At 40.7% G+C, this 26499-nt stretch overlaps 1 protein-coding gene across 1 annotated transcript; it reads left to right on the forward strand.

Annotated features, from left to right (window-relative positions):
• Positions 1-3017: 3017 nt before the first annotated feature.
• Positions 3018-23087, forward strand: MRPS31 (mitochondrial ribosomal protein S31). Its single transcript, XM_005516331.3, has 7 exons — positions 3018-3117; positions 5330-5614; positions 6313-6471; positions 10871-11017; positions 13269-13342; positions 17630-17773; positions 22729-23087. The coding sequence occupies exons 1-7, from the start codon at positions 3047-3049 to the stop codon at positions 22938-22940; spliced, it is 1092 nt and encodes a 363-aa protein (XP_005516388.3). The 5' UTR covers positions 3018-3046; the 3' UTR covers positions 22941-23087.
• The last annotated feature ends 3412 nt before the right edge of the window (positions 23088-26499 follow it).

Consider the following 26499-nt stretch of genomic DNA (forward strand, 5'->3'; position numbering starts at 1 on the left):
TCGAGCTGGGGCTGAGCTGTGTTTCAGCTTACTGAGCAGGATGCAATATATTAATCATAACCACTTAAAAAAAAAAAAATCTTGGAGTTCTTTTAGATGAGTGGTATTTTTTTTATTTTTCTTCTTGTTAGGTGATTTTGTTGTTTTAAAGGATTAGTTTAGGAATTGTGTACCCTGAAATAGTAACAGTTTGTGTACACGGAGGAGCCTCCGTGAGTCCCGAGACACTCTTCTAAGCTGTTACTTTCGTGATCCTGGTTTTCCGGGACTTTGAGGTGGCATACAGTGACCTAAGCCACTATGGCGAGGGCTACAACTGCTTTTCTCAGCTTTAACTACAGAAGGCTTTTTTTTTTTTTTCCTTCTTCTTCTTCTTTTTTTTTTTTTCTTTTGATTTGCAGTTATGTGAAGTGCTTACAATAAGGTTCGTCAGGAGCAATGTCTGGTTGAAAGCAGTAGGAGCCAGTACAGTCTGTGGCAAGGTAAATGAACAGCAGCCATAATGTGTATCAGTGATCAGTCATATTTGAGATACTCTGCCAGACCAGGCAGTGTTTCTGGGAAGCACTGTATGCCCTGTAATCCCTGTTGAGCTGCATATGTGTTTGCATTAGTTGAGACATGCAGAGCTACATATTTCATCTTGGACCCATGGTGTTTTCCACCAAATAAAGCTCCTACTTTCACAGCTCAAACCAAAGAAAAAACAGCATAAACAAAATTATAAACTTAAATGTATCTTTTTTTCCCCCTATCACTTTTAATTAATTGCAGGGTTCCAATTTTATTTTCTTACATATTTATGTAACATATTGGTTGGAAGGGAGCTTAAAGACCATCTAGTTCCAAGTCCCCTTCCATGGGCAAGCACACCTTTCACTAGACTGAGTTGCTCAGTTTCATCCAAACCACCCTTGAGCACTTCCAGGGATGGGGCATCCACAGCTTCTCTGGGCAACCTGTTTCAGTGCCTCACCACCCCCCCCCCAGTGACAAATTTCTTTCTAACTAATCTAAACCTACTCTCACTTTGAAGCCACTCTCCAGCTCTTTTGTTGGCTCCTTTCAGATACTGGAAGGCTACATTTTCGTCACCCTGAAGTCTCCTCTTTTCCAGGCTGAACAATCCCCAATCCAAATTCTCTCAGCCTTTCCTTGTAGGGGAGATGCTCCAGCCCCTTAATCAACTTTGTGTTCCTCCTCTGGACTTGCTCCAACAGGTCAATGTCCTTCCTGTGTTTGTTTGTGACCCCAGAGCAGGATGCAGTACTCCAGGTGTGGCAGTTGTTAAGGAAGAGCAGCCTAGATTATAAATGGTTTTAGAAAATGAATGGTAATTTCTTTAATGTAGAAAAAATTGCTGAGTCTGTTGTAATTAGTGATTTTGACTTAATTGTGTATCTCAAATAACCCACAATACTTAGAGATTACTGTTTCATTGCAAAGAATTTTGGCCTGTGTTCTGACTTGTTTAGCAGGACTGCAGCACTGTTGGAAGATCCAGTTGGTGAAAGCCACTTAAACTCCTAATGCAGTGAAGCTTGCAATTAAGATGCCATTAAACCACACTCTGCCTGCCATAACCTGCATAACCTGCATAACTACCATTTTGCCAGCTGAAACATCAGGCCTTGAGCATTTCAGGGTGCTCCTTCACAGCCACGTTCCTCGGGCAGACTACCAGGCCTGATCCGCACTTACCTGGTCCCTGTAGAAAAGATGGAGACGGCGACAGCGCTTGAAATGTTGCCAGGGAGCTTTTAGAGTCTTGGAATGCAGCACTTCCACGAGCATATCGCCACCAGGTGGCTTTTTCTGCTGCCTGCACCCGTGGCTGCTCAGACGAACCGTGCTTTTTGTCCACCGTGCTGTTGCGGAGCCCTTTTTTTGGTTTTAAAGAAGAATTTATGTAGGAATTGCATACCCTGAAGTAACAACATTTGGTGTGTGTAGGGAGACCATGGAAGAACTGCCATAACTCCCGAGAGACTCTCCTAAGATGAGGTATCAATTTGTTTGGTGTTTAACCTCAAGCTTCCCCTCATAGGATTTAGGCATGACAGAAATGGGGCATGTGTGCAGAGACCTTATCTCGTAAGAGCTTTGCAGGAATGTAGAAGTGCTTTCTGGCACTCAAGGGGTCTGGCTTGGGGTGTGTGTGATTTGCTTTGGGATGTGATGGTCCACTGTGTGATAGAGTGGCACAACTCTTCTTGGTATTTTGGTAGTGGAGGGATGGGTAACCTCTGGGAGACAGAAAGCTGACAGGGGAACGCCATGGAAACTTGTCTGATGTGGGAAAGAGTTCCCTTGCAGGGTGTGTTTCTGTCCATTCTGCAGAGTACCGGCAGTCCAAGACTGTCCATTGGGCTCTACACCATCCGCAGGCAAACCATTTGCTTCCTGTTAGGTAGTTTGCATTTCCTAATTCATGTGGAAATCCTCATTGTCCAGGAGGATGAATGGCAGTTCTTGGCAAGTATTGTCCCAGAACAGCAACTGGAGCTGCAGAAACATCACAAGTCCCCCAGCACCTTGCAGTGGATGTTGTTCAGACTATTTGGAGAGGTGGGTCAGTACCACATGCAGGAGAAGTGAGATGGCTTCTGCAGGTAAGGCAGAAGTGACAGTGGTTTGTGTACCGGTGTACTACAGTCACCTGCAAGAGATGGGACAGTACTGGCCGTTCCAGGGTAGATTGCACTAATGAAGAGAAGGCTTGGGGACATCTTTGAAGCATGTTTCATCATTAACATAATGTCTTTCTTGCACAGAGGAGCCCAGAGCTGGACACAGCACCCCAGATGTGGCCTCAGCAGGGCTGAGCAGAGCAGGATCACTTTCCCTCGCCCTGCTGGCAGTGCTCTCTGACACCTGAAGCCCCGGCGCCGAGCGGCAAAGCTGTGGGGGAGCGCCCCGAGCGGCAGGGCTGTGCCGGCGGCTGCGGGGCGGAGCCGGGCGGAACGCTGCTGCGCGGAACTCCCGCGCGCGGCTCGTGTTGCCGGCCGGCGGCGCCGGGGAGCGCGGGCCGCGGGCGGCGGCGGCGATGTGGGGCGTCGCGGCGAGGCTGCCCCGGGCGGCACGGCCGCACGGCCGGGCCCACGGCAGGGCCCGCAGGTACCGGCCTCCCCTGCACCCTCACCTGCCGGCCGGGCATTGCCGTGAGGCCGGGCCGTGCCCCAGGGCGCGGCCTTCAGAGGGACAGGGCTGACCTGGCCTACCGGGGCTGGGTGGCGGTGACACCGCTGGGCAGAAGGCAGCGGGGAATGCAGTCGGGTAGAGCGGAGTGGCGTGGGCCGTGTTTTTCGTATCGCTTTCCTTGCCGTCCTTCCCATCTTGGAGTGGTGTGAATGATCCGCGTGTGTGACCTGACCGTAATTTTGCGCCCTGTATCAGCAGAGCGGCGCTGCCTGTTAGGCATTGTTGCAGCTGCCCGAAGTACGGGCTGGGAGCAGTATTTGGGAATTCTTTCGAGTTTTTACGAAAAGATTTTAAACGGATTTTAATGACAGCTCAGTTGTTTGTTCATTTATTTGTTTTAGTTCAAAACTCGATATTTTTGAACAAGCACCGATGCTGTGATGGCCTCGTGTAGAAAGCAGCTCGGGTTCTTTGGTAGCTGTGTTTGCTTTCCGAGGCCAAGCTCCCCAGCAGAAAGCAAACTGGATGTAGGTGAAATACGGGGATGCAAACTGCAACGCGCTGCTGGCTTTAAGTGCCTGAGGCTTTCAGAGCCTTGCTGTGCTTTTCTGATGCTGTAGCCAAAGATCGCGTTGAGAAGGTTGGAGCTGTTCAGCCTAGAGAAGAGAAGGCTGCACGGAGAGCTCATAGCAACCTTCCAGTGTCTGAAGGGGGCCTACAGGGAAGCTGGGGAGAGACTCTTCGTCAGGAATATGGCTACAAATTACATCAGAAGTAATGAGTACGGACGGAAAGAGAGGAAATTTGGGTTCCCTATTACGAAGAAGTGCTTTTGCTTGAGGGTTGTGAGATGCTGGAACAGGTTGCCCAGGGAGGTTGTGGATACCCCAGCCCTGGGGGTGTTCAAGGCCTTGTGTAACCCAATCTAGTGGGAGGCGTCCTTGCCTATGGCAGGGAATGTTCGGGCTGGATGATCTCTAAGGTCCCTTCCGGCCCTTTAACATTCTATGATTCCGTGAATTCTGAATGGTTACATAGTTTTAAGGGGCATGCAACCTGGATTAATGAAAAAGTTTGTCAAGGACTTGTGCAGCGCAGTGCACTGTAAAATAGTAGAGCTCTTACCATCTTCCCAGTAATGAGGTTCTGAAGCTTTCCTTAAATTTTCCTGCTGCTTCTCAGCATTGAAATTCAGGGTTTAATGCTGACAATATATCAAGTGCACAGTGACCAAAGTGTGATGCAGTGCCTGCTGAAACTGGCAGTTTTTCCTTTTTTAGCCAAAGAGAGGTGTGTGTGAGGAGGAGAGGTACTCCACAAGTCCTTCAGATTTATGGAAGTGTTTTAAGATGTATTGAAGTTTTTTATTTTGAATAAAAAAAAATATTTATTTTTTTACTTCTGTAACTTGTAGGTGATTTTAAATAGGTGTGAATGTAAAGGTTTAAACACTGCATTTTAGAATGTTGTAGAGAACAGCTCCTTGAATTTTATGGTAGTTTTTCTAGAGAATGCAGCTGTGTCTGTGCTGCAGAATCTCCTGAGCAGGTCCTTGCTGTCTCTGGCTTCACATCCTCAGCTGCACTGTGTCAGTTTCAGCTTCCTTGCAGTGATGTGCTAAACTAAGCAGAGGATCTATAACCCAAATGACTTTCCTGTTTGTTACTGGATTAACTTGCAGCAGAATCCATGTTGCGGAGTAGGGGAATGTGGTCTGTAGTAGTGCCACAGATGTGAAGACGTGAAGTTAAGTGTATGTGTACAGTTTTTCTTCAGATGGATGGGAGTGATCTCTTTATTGACTCATATTAAGAACTTCAGTTTTCTGTAGTACCAATGAATTGAAGTATTAGATAACAGTAAATGGTATCTCTGCTACCTAATGCAGAAATACTTTTAAAAGTTCTAACTTCTTGCATTATTTCCTCCACAAATAAATGGAGTGTGTAAAGTTGTTTACTTCATATTTGTGATGAGGAAACCAAAAGTAATCAAGAGTTTGAAATGATGTTCCAGCCCTTTTCAAAAGTCAAAAGGCACATGTTTGACATGTACTTAACATATTCAGGTTGTACTTAGTTGGGCTTAGACAGTTGTAACTGTTATTCTGGGGTTTTTGGTAGGTTTACAAAATTCAGCCTTGGATCCCATTTTTAACTTCTGTTTCCTAACTTTGTATATCATGTAGCAAACAGGAGCTCTTCAGCACAAGCAGCGTGCTTTCTAAAGACAAAGATACATCTGTTGCTTCCAAAGAGAGCACACCTGAAGGGGCAGCAAAGAGGCAGGATGGAGTAGGAACACCAAAGCAGCAGCTGTTAGACATTATTGGTAATATGAAAGTGGAAGTGAGCTACAGGAAGAAACTCCAACAACTAAAAGCCAGTGAGAGCAAGAAGCAAGCCATGAACGAGCTGGAAGGCCTGGACAGTGAAGGTTCTGTGCCTCAGGGAATTACAGAAGACACCCAACGGTAAAGTGTAACAAACTTTTCTTAGCCTGTTTTATCCTTACTTCAACTTTCATTTTCATTGTTTAGGACAAAATAAAGCATTTCCAGCAGTTTAAAAGAATCTTGTAAGGGAGTGGGGTGCACAGTTATACACTGGAGTAAATCACAGGGGAGAATCTGGGCAAAAGGTGCTGTATGCAGTTAACCATATGCTGTCCTTTTCTACAGTGAGGTTGTGGAAAGGTAGTGTTAGCCCTTGCCTGTGGAAATGCATTTTAATGTGAGATAGGAAATACTATTCAGATAAAATATAGTGAAACTGAGGAAAAAGGAAAAAAATAAATAAAAAAATGGCATCATGATTGTCAAGTCTTTTGTGCTGCACCTGTCCACAATGTGTTAATCACGCTTGTCACCCCACAGGTCTGTGCTGCCATTGATCTCCAAGCTGTGTGTCCAAGGGGCTGTGCAGTGGCACAGAGCTGCCATTTCCCCAGGCTGGGGAACAAGAGCTTGTCAGAGTCCTTCAGCATTTGATAATTAGGGCAATATAGTGCAAACCTGCCTGTCTCATTTGCCATCCCCATTTGGGAAAATATCTGACTAGCTTCTGAGTTATTAAGATGTAAAATGGTAGTACAGAAATGAAAATTTAAATATATTAAAGTTTTTTTTTTTCTTTTTTACTGTTTCTGTATCTGTCATGTCTCTGTTTACAGAGGCAAGCCTTTAAATCCGGAACTGGTGAAGGCTGCTTCTGCAGTTGCATCTTCCCTTCCACACAACAAAAAGCAGACAGTATCAGAACTCCTTGCACAACTAAGAAGGCATGAAGAAACCACAGATAAACAGAAGAAAGGGGGAACTGTTAACATACGGTCTGTGTATTGATTGTTTTTCTCAATTATGTTAGAGATTTGGATTTTGCTATGTCATCCTGAAGGTGACAGCCGTCTGTGTTGGAAAAGTGACCCTGAAAGATACCTTTGAATGGCTTATCCTTAGGATTAATGAATGTTAACATTATTGATCTGGTTATACCAAACTCTCTAAATTTTGCCATCATCTTTCTAAAGTGGTTTTGCAGAAACAGAATTGCTTTCATGCCCAGGATCATCGCTTTCTTGGACAGGCCAGCAAAATAACAGCTCTTCTTTTGAGTTGGTTTTTTTTTTTTTTCCCACAAGCTTCCAAAATTCTCACACAATGGATGGATTTGTAGACGTTTCAGACGTTCTGTCTGGACTGGTGAATTTTCATGACAGCTCTGCAGAACTGAACTAGAGCAGCTCTGTTTATAGCCCCACCCTTCCTTTCAAAACTTTCCAGTCAACCCATGAAACTCATCTCTTGGCTTAACTCTGTTTCCAGTGTGGCTTTCAAACAGATGAGAAACATTTGTTTGGAAACTCAAACAGTTGTGCATACGACTCTTGGATGATGGTTAAAGACAAATTTTTTTTCTGCTTTTTTTTTTCCAGCTAGTATTCAAATAACTACTCAGAAAAAAAGGCATTAAATCCAGGTGAAATGCTGAACCAAACAGAAAATTTGATCTTTACCAAAATACGAGTGTGAAACCTTTCTTTATGTCTGTTTGCAGCGTGAACTGCAAGCTGCTTACCTTAGTTTTATTCTGTGAAAATGAATTTACCCCATCTGAGGATCTAAGCTTGACCCATCTATTATCATCTGTAGATTACATGTATTTCTACTTGTAGGTATCAGTAAAAGGATCTGCTGGAATGATTATCAGTGTTCTGCAAACAGAACTGATGGTGTCTGTGGCTGATGTCTGCCTGAGTGGAAATTAAGGAAGAAAGAGATAGGTGCTTGCAAACAGGTCTAGTTAGATGGTTGCACGGACTGGGGTGTAACAATGCCCAGTGAGTAACTTTGTTAAGCAAAATATCTGTTCTTCAGATATGAGAACTGTTTATATAGAGCATCATTAAACTGTTAATTACCATTGAGCTCACTCCCTCTTTGTAATCGGGTTCTTTAGAAGGTACACTAATGTCTTAATAGTGCACAGGCTGTTGGTGACCAACTTAAACGCAGTTCAAACCTTCTGGAGTACCTGAGATGTTGGAGGACCATAGAGATACTGAGTGAGCTAACACATGCAGTGTCCAACCTGGAATGTGCCAGTCTCCCTTCCTAGGGTGGACATGCTCTTGTCTAGGTGTGGTTTCTCTGCCTGTTGGCATCAAAGGCTTTCTCTCTTGTCACCTATGGCACTTTCCCTGAAGCATTGACCCAGCTCTGGCTGCAGTGGAAGAAAGACGGTGACTAAGGAAGTCGTAGTCAAAGCAAAAATGTTTTTTTATTCTCTTGAAAGAGAGATGAAATTCTTCAGAAATTTAAAAGCTGCAGCTATATAGTGTCTCTATATTTTTGATTGATGGGTTAAGATGTGATGTTACAATATTTTACCACATGCTTGTGGATGAAGCACTGCTGTTAGAAAAACGCGTTTTCCTCAACCAGAACCAGCCTTTTTGGAATGTCATGGCTGGCTTGCTGTGCTCTGAGCTGGCAAGTACTATTCCCTGAGGCAGCTTTGTGACCTAGCTTGTTTCTCCCAGCAAATACCCTCCTCCTCCTGCCGCCATTTGCTGAAAATCTTTAGTTTTCTTCCTTAAGAGTTAGTTAACAGAAACTCTTTATCAGTGGGTGAGTTTTCCAGAAAGACCAGCAATTTGTGCTGATTGTCATGACAAAAAACTTGGTTGTAGTAACTTTTTAGAGTTAGTACTGACCTCTTAGATCTTTGAGATAAATACGGTGCTTTCAGTTTTTTGACTAATGTTAAAAATGTTGATTTTTGCATGATTAATGCTCCATGATACCTCAATCCACACAATGCACAAAGATATTTTTAATATATTAGAAAGCATTCACTTCTGTTCTTGCATGATTGTTTTGTGTTGAGTTTTATTTGACAGTAAGAGAATACATGCAATTTAACTTCCCCTTTTTTTCTGTAAAGGTTTTGCATTCAATATACAGACACATTTTAAAAGCCAATATATATTCCTCAGTTATTTACAGTATTTGAAAGCAAAATACTTTCACAAGCAATAGGGCCACATAGTTCTGAACTGCAAAAAACTGAATACTGCTGCTGTGATTTATAATACGTAGTGAGTTGTACGTTGTCCTAATCTTTTGTACAAATTTTTTTTTACCAGGATTGTGGCAAGACCTGCAGAGGTCACTGTTGTATGCAGTCATCTCATAGCCTTGTAGAAAGCACAGGGACAGGGCATTCACTAGGAGGGGAAAATATTAACGATACAGGAATTAATTTTGTTCAGTGGGGGCTGAATTTTCTCTCAGTGGAAATCACAACAGCACTGCACCAAAATAAAATCTGCAGCCCTACGATTTCAGCTCCTATTTTGGGTGAACAAGAAAAGTAATTCAGAGCTTTATCTAGAATATATCCAAAGCTCCTTGGGTCTCTGTTTTAAGTATTATAATTATTGTCTGATAATCAGGAAAGAGAGAGAGAATCTGTGGTTGTTACCAAAGTTCTACCACTTCCCATCTCTGGAAGGCAGGTGTATCTAGTAACTTCAGTGTTTAATGTTGTGTTGGAACATGAGGTAATATATAAGGGCTAACCACTATGGGTATGGTGCGGTTGGAGTGTGACTTTTTAAGCCAATATTTTTTGTTTCAAAAGGCATTAAAAAAATCTTTTTAGTTCTGCTTTTATTAATACAGGTGCACTTTTTATGATGGAGTGGTGAATGTTGCTGCCAGAAAGGTTCATATACCAATGGTGAGGTGACATTAGGATTTCCTAGCGAGGAGCTGATACTGTTGACTGTGTGTTCCGATAGCTTGGTGTAGTGTAGTCTTTCCACATCTACAGGGCAAAACTGCAAGTAAATCAGGGAAGAGAGCTGCTCTGAGCCATCCTGACTCCCCTGAAGCACGGGAACACTCCAGCCTTTTAGGTCACAGCTGAGTCAAGCTGTTGGGCTGGGCTGTGTGTGGCTGACCTTAGGAATTATGTCCCTTTGACCCTCATAAGTGTGTCAAGCCTCTGGCCCAACACCAGCTCACTAATGCCAGTAGCCACTTCACAGAGTAATTTCTAATGTCAGATACGCAACTAATCTGAGATGGAAAAAATTTAATTTTAATTTTAAATAAAAAGCAAACTTGTTTTTAGATGCATTTATTTCAAAGTAGGTACTGGAAGAGCTGTGCTATTCTTGTTCTGCCATTTGAAACCACATCTAAGAGTGAAGAGAAATCATGCTGTGTTTCTGTAGCAATTAGTTTTTACAATTTTCCAGAAGTATTTCTTTCTTGTCAGTAAAATCTCTTTTGACTTAAGCTGCCAAAAGCATAGTTTGAATTTCATTCAGATTTTCATAAAATGGATAGCACAGTATTTTTGACTTGGCCTATTTTTATTTTTTGAGACCATATTTATGTCTTAAAACTTGAGCGCTGCGATTTGGGATGACTGTGTGTGACTGGAAGCAGTTGGGTAGAGAGGAGGCTGTGAGGAAGAATTACTGGCTTGGCCTTTCCCAGCCAGTGGAGTTGCCAGTGAGGGGAGCTCACAGGCAGGGGCAGAAAGGGGCTGTGATTTGCCCTTTGTGATCAGAATGAGCTGCGTACAGTGCTGGAGGAGACCAGAGCGTTTCACGTATGATTTTCACTCCAGAATTATGAAGGAAGATGTGGTTTGTTAATGCTGTAATATGATTATGCAATGCAACAGATTGCAGTGGATCAGGAAAGGTGACCTACTTATTAGGGTGGCATGATTGGCCCATGTCAGTTGATGTGTGAAGGCAAGCTTCCTTTTGGTCTGCAGCAGGACAGCTCTGTCCCTGGGCAGTGTTGGTTCCTGTCCAAGAAAAATGGTGATTTTTACCTCCCTATTTCTTGTATCCAGAGAAATTCCCCATTTGCTTAAGCAAAACATGCCTAGTATGATATGAATATTGGTATACAGATATATGATTTTTTTTTTTAGTTGAAAACTAAGTAATTTAAAAGAAAGCATTCATTGTAGATTTAATAGACTAAAGTAGCACTTTTCATACGTAGAATGTAGCAAATGGTTTAAAATAACAGCCTTGAATGTTTGATTGATGAAAGATGGGTGTATTTTGTGAGGAATGTATAATTCTGTCTCATAGAAGCTTATGAAACCAAGCGAGAATAGAGTTTCTAGTTAATATATATGACAACCTTTCTTGCTTTGTCAATCTGTTGAGTTCTTACATTTCATGTTTTTCATTTCAGCAACGTTATTTCAGAAATGACAGTTAAAAGGCAGTCCTCAGCCCAGAGGGGTGCGAGGATATCCGGACGCATTTCCTTGCAGTTGGATGAGGATGGTCAAAGAATAAGGCCTGCCAGATCATCAGCTCAGTCTGTGGACTCCAGAAGGTATTTTTACTGTGTTCACTTCCAATAGAAGGAGCATGCAGTTATTAGTGGATAATATTTTAAATTTGCTTGTACATGTTAACATTGCAGTACTTCAGAGCTTAAAGAAATTACTTAAATGTTTTTCAAGAAGAGTACTGTTAGCATCCAAATAAATTGTGAGAACAAGGTAGTGGCAACCAGCTAATCAAATAATGTACATTTTTTTTAATATTACATTTTAGATAATTAAACATACTTCATTCTGAAATGTAATTGTGCTTGTTTTAAGTAGTTTAAATTATTTTCACCTATGCATGATACAGTTTTATGTCACTTTCTTAACTTCTTGGGAAATGGAAATTTTGAGAGCTTGCTTTCCTCCTCTACAAAACTTGATAATGTTCTGTTTAGAAAAGTTTTGTCCATTCTGTTGGGATTTTGAAGAGATATTAAAGTTTATCTGTCTGTCTATCTATCTATCTATCTATCTAATCTATCTATTTATCTATTTATTTCCTCATTCTGTAATTGATTTCTTTATTACCTGTGGTGTTATAATTGTCTATGAAATTAACTTTATAATTTACATGTGATTTCAGGGTATTCCTTAACTTTATTTTGCTGCTGTATTATGTGGCTGCTCTATTTTTAGTGAATTAAGGAGCGCTCTTACATTTTTGGTTTACTACTGTAAGCCATGCTTTTCTTATCTTTAGTCTTTGGATTTTCCCATGGTAGCTCATCATTGCATTCCTTGTCACTGTATTCTTTCCCTAGCAGTTTTTAGTAAGATTAACTTCTCTTGTAATTAATTTATTTTGCAAATTAATCCCCATTTCTGGGGGTTAGGGCCTGAAAATTGAGGGAAATGTTTGTCTTCAGGTAGATCGTGGTGAAGACAATTTGGGTAACAGAGGAAAAGAAAAGCATGAGTACAGTATTTGTGTGTGGTGAAACTGTGCTTGGTATATAACTTCTGAAATAGCACCTTGAAATAGTTTTTAAAATCCCTGTAGTGAGTAAGCTCTGTCCAGTTTCAGGCCTAAGTTCCCTCCTGCATACCTGAAAATCTTATGTATTTGATTATCAACTGATAGTAGGAAAAGAATGGGTTAGGAAGAATACCTAAATTTAAGTCAAGTTAGTACATTGCAATGAAATGAGTGATGTTGCTTTATAGTAATTTAAGCTTGTAGTTCTAAAATAAATGTTCTTCCAAGACATGCATGTATCTTTGGCCAATGTCATTGGGAGTTACACACAGATAGGAAAATATAATCCTGAATCAACATTCTTTTAAGGCTCTGTAACTAGATTGTTCTGTGCTGAAACAGATCCAGGGTAGTTTCATCACTAAAAAGTAATATGACAAGAGCAGGTTTGCAGAAGTAGTTGAGGCCATTAGAAATCTCCAGTAAATCCAGAAGGGTAGAATTTTAAGGTCAGAAAGGGTAAATCTTGCCTAGGGTAACAGTGGATATGTAATAACAAAAATGAAGGAAGTGTTAGAGTTTCAGTGGAAACCTGGAATATAATACAATTAAAAACAGAATCGATTCTAAAGACATTGGGATTTTTTTGTTTTCATTTATAAGAATTAGATTACTTGTTGAACTTTCGTGTTTTTAATTTTTTTCTTTTTTTCTTTTTAGTATAAGCTCATGGCAGTGATAAATGTGGTTGAAAATAGATGGTCAGAGTGAAATATTTTTATATTCAGAAGAGCAAGCATCAGGGTGATGCTATTGAAAATACGTCATATGGATATACTCTGTTTGCTGTATGGCAGAGAAGACAGCTCTGTAATCTTCCAAAAGGGCTATTTATGTCATAAAGCAGGAATTATTTGATTTAGCTGTTGCCTTTTCTGTCCCTGAATTGTGCAATATTTTTTTTTGGACAGGGAAAAAAACCCATCTTCAGATAGTCGCAACTTTGTAAAATCACTTAAGTACTGTGGTTTGATACTGTTTACCTTTGTTCAGATTCCTAAATATTCCAGTTAAAATTGACTGTAAATATAGTGCTTGATTTATTCTCGTTCTTTCACATTGAAATGTTTTGAGAAGCTCTGTTACAAGTGGTAAAGCCATAAACAGTCTCTAATTAAAAGCCTGAAGATTTAGTGAGAGTCACTATCTCTTTTTTTTTTTTTGTCTCCAGAGATCTGTTAGTTCATGAAAATATTTTCTGCTTTTTAATTTGTTATCTGGCAATGTTCTAAGGTGTTGTGAAATACTAAATATCGGTTTTCTTTTTTTGTTTATAGAAGTCTCAAAGTAGGAAAGAGGCTTAATATATTCACTAAAGCTTCTACAGAACCAGAGCACGCACTGAAAACAGGTTAGTGGAAATTCAGTAATGAAAAATGCAGTGAGGCTAAGTTCTGCATTTTTAGAATATCAAGAGATTTGTTTTTGTGAGGAGACATGACCTGCTCGCTTTCTGCTTTCGGCCTGATAAAAGAAATGACTACTTTGATGTAACTCTGATTTTTACCAAGTGAAACTTCCATGCAGTATAATGAAATGTTTTCTGTGCTGATCAGGGCACTCTGTTAGTGAGCTTGAAGACTTGAAGGGTATAACTGGCTTTTTGTCACAAAGGTCAGTCTTATTTCTGTGAGTCTAAAGCCAGCCTGGAGGATGGGTGTGTTGGCTCCAGCTTATTTGGTCAAGTTGTAAGGAATTGTGAGGCTGTGATCCCAAGGAAACAAGCATGCTCTGCAGGTGGCGAAGCATAAGCATGGTAGTAGGAACCCAAGACTACACACTGGATTGCTGTGGGGCCTTCTTTTGTTTAGTGTTCCAGATGGAGCTGGAAAGATCCCATCGACAGCTGACAAATGACACCTTGCTTCACCTATTGTGAAGTTCTTCATATATGTTTAGAATCATGAAAAGTTTGGGTTGGAAGGGATATTTAGAGGTTATCTGGTTCCAACCCCCCTGCAATGAACCTCTTCCACTAGATCAGGTTACTCAGAGTTCCACCCAACCTGACTTTGAATGTTTCCAGAGATGGGGCATCTCCTACCCCTCTGGACAATCTGTTCCAGGGTGTTGCCACCCTCTTTGGAAAAAAATTGATTCCTTTAGTCTAGTCTGAATCTGCCCTCTTCTGGTTTAAAACCACTACTCTTTGTCCTGCTGCAATGGACCCTACAAAAAATTCTGTCTTCATCTTTCTTACAGGCTCCCCTTAAGCATTGAAAAGATTGAGTAAAGTCAGCCCAGAGCCTTCTATTCTTCAGGAAGCACAATCCCAGCTCTCTCAGCCTTTTTTCTTAGGAGGAGTGTTCCATCCCTCTAATCATCTTTATGGCCCTCCTCTGGACCTGCTCCAAGAGGCCCATGTCCCTCCTGTGCTAAGAACTGGTTGCAGCATTCCAGGTGGGGTCTCATGAGAGCAAAGGGGAAGAATCTCCTCTCTCAACCTGTTGGCCACACTTCATTTTATGATTCTGGTTGGCTTTCTGGGCTGTGAATGCACATTGCTGTTTCATGGCCAGTTTTTTATCCACCAGTATCACTAAATCCTTCTTGTCAGGGCTGCTCTCTGTCCATTCTTCCCCCCTCCTGTGTAGATGGTGGAGGTTGCCCCAAGCCATGTGCAGCACCTTGCACTTGGCCTTGTTGAACCTCATGAGGTTCCCATGAGTTTGTCCAGGTCCCTCTGGATGGCATCCTGTCCTTCAGTATGTCAACTGCACCACTCAGCTTGGTGTCACCTGCAAATGTGCTGGGGGTGCACTCAACCCCACTGTTTGTGGTGTTGATGGAGACACTGAACAATACTGGTCTCTCTATTCCTGAGCAACACTGCTTTGTCACTGATCTCCATCCAGATATTGAGCTCTTGACCATTGAATACATGGTCTGGATAGAGCCCTGAGTAGTCCATGAGCCCTGGACCATTTGGATGTGACCACCCAACCAATTCCTTATCCACTAAATATACATGCCAAAACTCTTGTGAGATAAAAGATACCAAAACTAAAGTCAAAACAGGTGTGACCCACCTTCATATTCACTGAATGGTGCAGCTGTGCAGGAACAGTGTTAATGCTGCCTGACAGGGACAGCTTTCACTCGTGAAGACTTGGCTTTAGTACAGGCTGGGTTTGGCCAAGAGTGTGTGAATACGGGCAAGTCCTGTAAAGAACTCTGTCCCTCACTTTTCTTTGTGAACAGTGAGACTGCATTGTTAGCATTGATCTTTAATACCATGTTTTCCTTCAGCTACTCTGAGGCCCTTTTAAGAAACAGACTTGATTCCAGTGTAGTTACTTAGAACTTTATGAAAAGCTAGCAGCAGCAGCAGTAGTAGTACTCCTCTCTAAAATCTTAAAAAACAGATGAGTATGATGAGTATTTGTTTCCGTTTCAAGAGTAGAACTGTAAGTTTTTGCCAGATTCTAGCTGAGTAGTTATCTTTTTTTTTTTTTACATTTGAAATTGTAGGGACATATTAATTTGATTACTTAAATTTTTTAGTAAAGTGTCACATAGTGCCATTTGCATATTTTCAAGCACCTGTGAACTTTCTGAATACAGCCATCTCTGTGAAAGTTGTTTATTAGAATTTATTAGAGTTTATTAGGGATTCAGTTTGCTGTTTTTTAAGACTGCCAATATCCTTAAAATTGGTCCATTTTACATGTGAAAACCATAATGAATGTTTTTTTTAGCAGTCTTAACAAAAGTGGTGCTCAAGAAAATGGATTTTGAGTTGAATCAAATTTACTCAGGTAAAATGGTGAGAATATAAAATTTCTTTTTCTCATAAACAGAATGCAGACACAATGGCTCATAGTAGTCACCCCAGGTAAAAGCTGAGATGCACTTTTTTTTTTAAACTCAAAATTGGAATGTGTACAAATAGTTTAAGAGAGCAAGTGGACTTCATTTTACTTGTAATTAGATGTTAAGAAGTAAGCTTCTTTCAGCTTTTTGTGTGGTGTATCCTTGTTTGATTCCAGGTAGCCTTGAGGAAATCTACAGTATATTCTAGACCAGGAAGCTGATTATTTGGCTTACTGACTAAGCCTGATGACAAACATTTTTTTGGGGCGCTATCTCGGGAAACACTAGTGTGTTACTTGATACCTTGATTCATTTGTTTTCACTGTCTTGGTTCATATTAAAGGAGATAGTGGGTTGAAATTTGTTTATATGTAACAGAAAAGCAAGTTTTGTTTTAAGTATTGAGTATTGACTTTGAAAATTTGAATGTTAACTGGAAAGGAAATTGTCATCCTGAAAATACTCTTCATAACTGTTGATTTAAAATGCCAGTGTTATTTCTGTTTCATGAGGTGAAATTATAATCTTTATCACCTCTACTGCAAGCTTGAAAAATGAGGTTCTGCTTTCCTCTATTAGAGGATTTATTAGTTTCTTTATGATGTGGACAGTAATTTCATTCTGGTATGGTTTCTCATGTCTTTTTTCATTTTATTCCTGCTTCCAGCCCTCAAATCAAAGTAGTCAGCCTGGTAATATAGTTCTGGAAATTTCCCTCTTAAGGAATAATTTGAATAATTATATTCTGATTTAACACAAAAAAGTCCTGAAAACACTTTTCTTTATGTAAAAATACTGTTTGCTCTTTCATTGTGTTTTTTCTTAAAGGAGGGGGGAAGAGATTTTTTTTTTTTTAATTCAGTTGAGTTACAAGCCACTGAGCCAAAGATGAAATTATTGCCTCAAGTACTTACACTCAGGAGTAGTAAAATAATAGGTTATTGGCTATGATCCATTCCAAGTGGACTGAAATATTCGAGTTCACATGAAGATCTGTGTTCCAAGGAGCTTAGGATGAATTGATAACAGAGGGAGGCAGGAAAACAAAGGGGAATGGAGCTTAGGCCAGCCAGCTCGCTCAACAGCAGCCCAGGGCACTCCCAGAGGTCCCTCCCTGTCCTGTGGTAACAGCTTGTTCCCTTCAGTTCAGCGAAGCGGTTCAGTCTGGGCTCGTGACCAGTTCTCCTGGGTGGAGGGACAGGAACTCCTTAAGAAGAGTAACTGCTGCAATATGAGTGCACTTTGATTTAAAAAACAAAAAAATACAAAAAAAAGCATCAGGAAAGATACATCCCTAAAGGAACTGTTTAGCTTTATGAAAAAAATGAGAAATCATGGTTTCTCAGCCCGAGAGACAAAAAATGGGACACTTAGGAGCATTGAGGAAGGAATTGCCATCCCTTGTAGATTTGAGTTGTTTCCCTGAAGGAGAATGTAGTTATGAAGAACCTGAAAACTTGTGTAGAAGTAAGGTTCCTTTAGCACAGTGCACTGGTCAAGTTCAGAATTTGTTGTATCCACATTTTTTGAAAGACAAAAATAGAAGAATGATTGTGGAAAAATTGAATTATTGCTTTATGTGAAAGACATAAAAATAAATATTACTCAAGGAGTTCAGAATAGATTTTCATCGGAGATTTGAGAACTTAATGAAATTTCACATCAATAGAGAATTCTCATTTGAGAAAGTTGATGCTGGTATCTAAGGTAGAAAAATTTGCACAGCTGAGTATTAGTCACTGTAAAGATCAATGTTAAAGGACTTTGTCTTAGCTAGTGAGAAGTCTTTGGTTACTGACAGATCTTTCCAAAATTTCTTTTTTAGTATCTTCACCAACGATTTGGGATCTGGAGTTTGCAAAGGAGGTTGCAGCAGTAACTGCACAGCCTCCCCGAAATGGTTTTGAGGAGATGATCCAGTGGACAAAAGAAGGAATACTGTGGGAGTTCCCAATTGACAATGAAGTTGGTATGTGCACTGTGAGCCTTTATTATCTGTCTCCATTTATATTTTCTGAAAATTAGAGCATGTTTGACCTTTCACAATGTTTTAACACAGTGTTTCAGCTGTGAGTCATGCTTTTGATAGTAAACAAACATAACTTCCCGACTGTCCCAGATCAGAGAAGCTTCAGATGAACTCATTCTGGCACTCTTCAGGTGAAGTCTTGCAGGTGGTTTGGCTGATCTGAGGACTGGCTGCTGCCAGAAGGGGACGATTCCCTCCCTCCCTCCCTTCCCCCTCGACACGTTTAACACCAAAAGGCTGTTTGAGTCTCTTACATAATACTTTTTACTCTGCAACTTCTTTAAATTAAGCTCCTAGCAGAAGCTGAGGAACCTTAAAACTGTTGTGCATGTTTTGTAATGCTGATTCTGTTCTTTGGTGTGGCTCTTGGACCAAGTGTCTCGCCAGATCCCAACCAGCTATCTGCCAGTTCTATATCTGCGCAGGCCAAGTGTTAAACAGTTGTTTGCTCCCTTTGTTCTGTCTGTTTCATAAGAGTAAACAGTCACAATATTCACTCACCCTGGGCATCTATGTTAATTAGGCATCTTTGTGCACAGTATTTTCTTTTATTACCATAAAAAAAGAAAAAAGCTCCTTGTGAAGTTAGGCCAGCAGAGAGAGTGAATGTTAAGGAAGTGAAGAACAACTACACAAAGTGTGCAGTATAGGAAAGGGGACTTCATAACTTCAGGGAGAGCTTGGCTGTGGGTTTTGGGGTTTTTTTAAGACTTTAAAGACATCAAACAGGACTGCTTTGTAATGATTCAGTCACTGAGAGCAAAACAGGTTAGTATCTGAAGCTGGGAGTCTTTGAAAATCTGTCCTATACTGAGTTGCAAATTGAATAATGTGCTTCATTGTTTCTTAATGTTTATTCTCATCCTATTTGGCAGTTGCTTCACAGATTTTAATCACTGCTCCCAGAATTGATCTGTTCCATCATGTAGAAATCCAAGTATACTCTAGTCATGTTTTTGCAAGCTTAAAACCACTGTGGCCAATGGTTTTTGTGTTGTTGTAATGTGGCTGGAACCCTGCTGTCTGGGGCCGTCAGTTGACAGTGTGTCTTTGGCGGGCAATGGTTTCCCTGTTGTAGCCGTGCGGCTGGAACCGCGCTGTCTGGGATGGGGCGGGCAACGGACAAAGAGTCTTTACATATAGTCAAAACGAGAATCTTTATTGATTCCTCCACAAAGACTAGTCATGTGGAAAATTCCGGTGGAGCCTTCCAAAACCTGTCAGCTCTCAGGCTGAAGTACCAAGTCAGTAAGTTCTGTCCTATCAGACTGCCAGCCACGGACTGCTAATCGCCTCAGGTGTGTCAGAGCACAGTTAAAAGCTTGAGAACCTTGCTCTGAGGATATCAACATGCTGTAATTTCAGTTTCTCTGAAAAAGAAAGATGCCCCTCTCTGCTGTTAATTTTGCAGTTTTGTAACAGCCATTTCCCTCAATAGGAAGAGATTATTCCAGCTTGTTCTGTATCCAGAAATGTGTGATTATTCTTCTATGCCAAAATGTGGCTTTAAAAATCCAAGTGCAATTAGACTTTCTGTTGAGGAAGCACGTATACTCAACTTTTAGCATTATGAAAGCCTTTAAAATTTTAAACCAAATATAAAAAAGAAAGACAACCTCTTTTAACTCTTTTTCTTGGCTCCGGAGCATCTCTGGTGTTCTCGTTAGAGTGTTTCACCAAGGCACTGTGCTGTGCGTTGTGGCACCAGGGCGAGGTCATGGTTTTTGAAATGATTTTGGTGTGAACATCTGAAGATCTGGCTAGACATACTGGCTTGCTGCAGTGGCCAGCAGCAGTCCCCCCGTCCCCCCCCCACCTTACTGCCCTGTTGTTTGCTCTTACCTGCATGCCCTTTCCCTTGTCCAATGCAGTTGAAGTCACTATTAGGCAGAAAAATATCTTTTTTTCTCCTCTCCATCTCTCTAGCCTCTGATTAATTTTTACCAGTTTAGCAAATCATTAGTATAGCTTGCATAATGTTGTTCTCACTCCTCCTCCTTTCTGCTTGCCTCTCCTGCTTCTAAGGAGCTTTAATGCTGCTCCATGATTGCCATGGCAAAAAGTTGGGAAAGACGTTTATTTATGCCTCATTTATTATTTCTATATGTTTATGGCATAATGACTCAAAAAGCTAAAAAGGACAGAGCAGATTATGGTGTGAATTTACCTTAGCACCTCATTATGAGGAGCAAATGCTGTTGGTGGGCCAGAGATTGTTACTGCACAAGTGATAGGAAGGTCTCAGAAAATTAATTCCTCAGTTGCCTCTGACGGCTTCTGCAGGCAAAAGTTCACCAAGTCCTGTTCTAATTTCTGGTTAGCTGAGCTGCTGTTCCCAGCAGAGAAGCATTGGATTGTCCTGCCAAGAGAGTTGGCAGAGTTACACAACCACTGCACTGGGGTTTCTTTACGAACTCTGGGTCTTTTCTAGGGACCTACTGAAGAGCATTATTGATGTAATTCTAAAAATCCTAAAAGGATAGAATATTTTGTGTTGAAAGGGACCTTTAAAAGATCATTTAGTCCAAACCCTCTGCCATGGACAGGGACGTTTTTTTACTACATCTGAATACTCAGTCATCTTTGTAGTGTTGTCAGCAACACTCGCTGTAAGGGATGAACATCTGTGTTTGGATTGACATCTTTAAGACAAGGTTGGTCACATCTTGGAAGGACTAGTATTTTAGCTAGAGAAATTCCCTAGGCTTTCTGTTTTGTTGCATGTGGGCGGTTGGAAATAGGATATGAGGGTAGTTGTCTTCTTGTTTTGATGTTGAGAAAGAAAATTCTCTACTTTACACTTCTGCCATGCACGTTCTTTCAAATTACATTTCTGAGGACAGTGCAAGAGAGGCTTGCAGCAGGAGTTAGGGCTTGCTAGGGGTGAGGGGAGTCATTATCTCATCTAATCTGTTCCCACCAGAGGCTTCAGCCTCTGATACTTTGGACAGTTGTGGTCTCCTTTTCTGTGATGCACACTTGACTTTTTTGAGGACTGAAATACATGGTCTAACTGAAATATTTGGACTTAACACTTCATCCCCAGACTACATACACTCTTTGAAAAATGGGAGAGCAGGGAAATACTACTTTACATAATGTAATATTCTTTCTGACCTGTATTTTTATGAGACTCTAAATTGCTTATTTTGGGTTAAAGATGAAAATTGGTGGAATTATTAGACACAGTCTCTCCTGATACCCTGTATCTGTCCCAAAAAGAAGAGCATCCAGAAGGCCAAATTTTACTGTCAGCATAATTTGGATTATTTCACTTGTGAGTTTGCTTGGTTTAGTTCTCTTGGATTTTTGAGACCAGCAGAAGTATGGAAATCAGGAAAGGCTGTTAGTTTGAAAAAGCAACCTGTAGCATCCAGGTACAGTAAGATTCTACCTCCCCTTGGTGGGGGAAAGCCAATATGAGTGGCATAGTGAAGGATCATCACTGCTTCTGCCCATGGACATTTTTTTCCAAGCACAGCAGAAACACACTTTCTGAAGCTGACATTACCTGGTATTTTTTATTTTAACTTTCACCATCATGGAGCAAGGAGAGAGCTTCTGAAGAAGGAAACTTGCTTTATTTTTTCAAGAACAATGGAGTTAAATGTGGTGTGCAATTGTGGTATTGATGCACTCTCACATTTCTAGGAAAAATACAGGTATTTCTCAGCTCCTTCTGAGTATCTGTATACTACAGATACTGCAGTACTGTAAGTTTAAAGCAGGAAAAAAGTAATGCAAGCCTAACAAATACAATTTGAGTGACTTCTCCATCCCAGAGGTGTGCATAATTTCTTCTGAAACTGTAAAAGCTCTACCAAAAAAGGAAGCCTAGAATTTACGTGGTTTAATTACCTCAATTTTAATACTCCCGATTTAATTTTATCAAATAATACAGAAAAGCATAACTAGCTAGCTTAGAAAAACATGCACACCATACTCATGTGTATGGTATAGGCTTCTCATTTTTGTCATCTTGAAGTGGTGCAATATTTTTCTCTAGTAACAGATTTTTATTTAAGGGTGCAAGCAAATTTGGATCAAATAAAAATTTTCATGAATATCTTAACTGAAAAAAAATCTTTCATTACAAATCCCAGATTGCCTTTTGTTTTTTTCCCTTAAAATTAGGAATGGCAAAAGCAGCCTTTTTTCTCTATATAGGAATTTGTTCTGAGTCTTCATCTCTACCATCATAGTATGAACAACAACAAAAAAAGTCCACAGGATGAAGAACAGAGGTTTACCCTATCTCAAATAATCCCTTGTCCCATGTCCTGTGGAGGCTTTTGAATGTATCATCTTTGGTGATGGCTATGACTTAAAAGCAGATGGTGAGATACACAACACTTTTACATCATCATACACTCACAGATTCAGAAATGTCAGAAAAACAAATTTCTGTGCCCATTTGGTAGCAGTAGGATACATCCTATCCTTGGACTTGGAGTGGACATGTATTTGTTAGCAGTTCAGTATTTGATACTTCATGAGGTTGCCTTATTTGTTCAAGGCTAGTTTGTATTCTCTAATCCTCTGCAGAATTTAGGCAATCAGTGTTCTCTTTAAAAATTTATGAAGAAAGTACCTGCAATCTAAAAGGTGGTACCAATGATGAATCGAAATTTTCAAGTACTGAACAAACCAGATTTTAGCAAGAAGATTGATTTATGGTTATAATTATTCCTCCTACTTCCACCCCAGCATCAGGCTTTTATCAAGATTTCAAGCCAGAAAGTTGATTTAAGTATTACATATTCTTAGAAATGCGAGCAGAACCATTAATTCTACTAATTTAAGATGGTTTTCAAACTATATTATTTTTTATTTTGTTAAACTTGCTATTGTATTATGATAACAACTTTGTCTTTTTTGCTTTGTCTTTCTGTTAGGGATGGAGGATGATGCTGAATTTCATGAACATATCTTTCTGGAGAAACACCTCGAAGGCTTTCCCAAGGAAGGACCTATCCGCCACTTCATGGAACTAGTCATCTGTGGGCTTTCGAAAAACCCATATCTCAGTGTTAAGCAGAAGGTTGAACATATTGAGTGGTTTCAGAAGTATTTTGAGGAAAAGAAGGAACTTCTTCAAGAGATTTGAGATTTGGGAAAGTGCTTACCCTTGAAATGAAGAATCGTTATGTCGAGGGGGATGATTTCTTATGGATGGAAATACTGTCAGTACATAGTGATCATGTGGCCTGAAAGTTGTATTTTAAACAATAAACTGAAAGATCATCTTTTCTTATGTGCGTGTCTGTGTGTGTAGATACTTTTGACAGCAAAAGAAAGAACTGAAAAGTATGGCTTTTGTAGAATGTGCCTTTAAACTTTAGTTTATTGGAACTATTGTCTTTTAAATTTGAAACTAGTCCTTCAACAACACAAAATCCTAGGTCTAATTTCCTACACTCTTCACAGTGAGATAGATTGGATCCTCTTTGCTATTCTGGAAAACTTGCAGTGCTTTCATTTAGCTAATTCGTGAACCACACTGGTGTTCAGATGGTATTAGTCCTTTTTCTCCCCTTTCACTAACTATATTGGTTAATTTTAAAGTTTTTGGTAATGACAAAGTGATTTGAATGGTACGGTTTTTGGTTCATGTGCTCAGGGAAAGGCTGTTGTATTCCTGAGATGTGTGCACAGCATAACACTGGTGAGTCACAGAAAATAACAAGGGAGTGATGTTCCTTAGGGTTTGCTGTTGGGGCTGGTGCCACCAAACATGGCTTTAAACTGTAAGAGGGATGGTTGACATTAGATGTTAGGGAGAAATTCTTTCTTGAGAGTGGTGAGGCACTGGCACAGGTTTCCCAGAGAAGCTATGGGTGGCCCATCCCTGAAAGTGTTCAAGGCCTAGATTGAATGGGGTTTGGAGCATCCTGGTCTGGTGAAAGATATCCCACCATGGAAGAGGGGTTGGAACTACATAATCTCTAAGGTCCCCTCCAACCCAAACCATTCTGTGATTCTAAAATCACAGCTTTTGACTAACTTCCCATCAGTATTGTTTAAAAAAGGGTCTGATTGTCAGGTAATGCATAACGTGCTGTTTCACTAGAGTAAGCAGTTTTTTGGCTTGGAGCTGAGACCTTATCTCCTGCATTTGCAAGACTAGAAAGAGGACTCGACATTCCTGACAAGGAGGGTTGTTGCCTACAAGTTACGTGATGGCACTGCTATTTTCTGTCTAGTCCTGTGATGCTGCTGAAGCAGCTTCATATTTTCTAGATAATCCTTTATTCCAATTAAATGTGTATGGTGCTTTGTATCTGCTGAGCTATTGCAATGTGTTTTAGTTCAATTATCTTTTGCCAAATTTTCTTCCAGAACTACTCACTCATAATTCAGGATTCTGAATGACCATCTTGCTGCTTAAATTTACAGAGCTTTTCCAGCCCTGCATATTGTGTTCTTCCTTGTTCTCCCCAGCCGCATTAGCAGCTATTGGCCCTATAAATACACTCCTGTTTCTCACATTTCCTTGTAACTCAAGCAGGAAGGAGGATGAATATCGAATTCGTTATAGATTGAAGGTAAAACACTGGCTTTGTATGCAAATTGATTTTTAAAATGACGGTTACACGAAGGAGACTAAAAAATGAGGAATTAGACTTTTTCTATGAGTTGGAATATTGTTGCTGTATTCTGCTCATCTCCAGGATGTGGGTTTTCTCTTCTGGCAAAGGGGAAAGGCTTGGGCTGTGGAAAGCAAAAGCAACTTTTTGCCTTTCTGACTGTAAGAACAGCAAGAATCAAATTTTGCAGAAATTTTTAGAGGCTTTGGAATGGAGAGAGAGAATTATATCAAAATATCTCCATTTGGTACTAAGATAGTTTTAATTTTTGGTTCAATGCCCAGATATGTTTTGCTTAAAAAATACCGGTCTTCCCAAATTTCCACCAAACTAGCACACAGCCTGCGTCCTGCTGTTTTCAAGCCTTTGCTAAAACAAGGCACAGTGACTTTGAAGTCAGTGTAGGATTTTAGAAATAGCTCCTCTTGTGTATTTGCCTGTAGTCTGTGTTTTGATATGAAAGACAGGACGCTCACAAGCTCGGCTCTTGCTGGAAGAGGTTCAGGAGTGCATGAAAGTACTGAATTTCACTGCATTGGGAACGAGGTGAATGTTACCCTTTAAACAGATTCATTAGGAGGTCAGTACTTGGGTAAGCTCTTAACAAGAGCTCTTGATGCTTAGGGTCTTTGGAAAGCTGTAGTAATTCCTACTTAGGTGCTTAAATATAGATTTGAGAGTTAATACTAAGCAACAGGATTTGAATAATCAGACCTAGCTGCACATATGTATGGATGCTTCTGGGACTGCTCAAGGCAAATTACGAGAGCCCAAGTGGCAGGACTTTTATGTATGGGGAGTTTTGGGGTGTACACTGCTTGGTAGTAGGCTTTGCTACCCTTTAAAGCATTGCTTACAGATTAGTCACTTTCAAGCATGAAAACTCCCCCATTTCTTTTGAATCCCAAAGGATAAAAGCAGTCTGTTGTTCAGAGTAGAGCCAATGCTGCAGCCAGTGATTCCCTCTGGAGTCATTGGGCTTTTCTTAGGATGGTTGGTTTTCCTTCCCCTTGTAACTGCTTAGGTGGTGCTATGTGGTAACTCAATGTGCTCAGCAGCAACATCTGTCCCAGGTAAAGGAGAATGTGTTACATGCTGACTATTCCATTGCCATCTTTATGCATGAAGCAGAAGTCTTGTAATGTGCTGCTAATGCTGTGCCTCCCTGGGAAGGAAAGTTGTCTGGCTGTGGTGGGAGGCTGGAGTTGACACTGCCCTGCAAAGAGCGAGAAGATGGCACAGACTGGCCTGGAGCCATAATTGTGGGGAACGTTGTCCATGTGCAATTTTGGTGTGACAGTTCTTCCTCTGAGGTGACTGGCTGCATAGCAGAAGGAGGATTTTTAGTTGAGTGGATGTGGCTGAGTTACTGGGAAGTTTTAGGCAGGGGCTTAAGAGGTTTGCTGCTGTAGACAGTGGTGGCTGTTGTTAGTGCTGCGAATGATGGGCATGGCTTCCCCAGCCGGGATGCTACACTATGAAGTCTTTTCCTCCACTTCCTGTTATTTCCAAGTAGACTTCATTTTCCACCTGTCTGGTGCTACCCCAGTAGTTCCAGAGGGTCTCTGACCATCTTGGAGGAGATGGAGCATTTTCTCCCTAGATGGTAGTAAGAAAAACTGGAGGAACAATTGTATGGTTGGATCATGAGATTATCTGTGCTGTATGTTAACCCCTGCTAAGCAGTTTCACTGCAGCATTACTGTGGGCTGTGCCAAACAGGAGGCTTGTACTTCTTGAACACTTACTCAAGCACTGGAAGAAAGTTGGCAGTGGCTTAATTTAACCCTTTGGACTTGGCAAGAGGGGCTAAAATGAATAGGGTGAATTTGGAGGAAAATCTTGCACAGGTTCCCAAACTGCAGGCAGTTTTTACTTAACCCATGTGTTCTTAGATGGAGAGGAGCATCAAAGGAGTCCTTGAGTGCTACTTAGGTCCATTTTTTTTCAGCACTTACAGAGATAATAAAATTTCAGTGTGAAAATAAGTCCTCATCAGAAGCTTGTGCTTTGAGGAGCCTGAAGCAGCAGTTATGTAAGAATGGCCACAGTATTGCTTTCAGTGAGGATTTAAGAGTA

Source organism: Pseudopodoces humilis, chromosome 2 (genome assembly GCF_049639895.1).
Source record: "Pseudopodoces humilis isolate 2021_Gansu_Grassland_sample_001 chromosome 2, ASM4963989v1, whole genome shotgun sequence".
Taxonomy (NCBI): Eukaryota; Metazoa; Chordata; class Aves; order Passeriformes; family Paridae; genus Pseudopodoces; species Pseudopodoces humilis.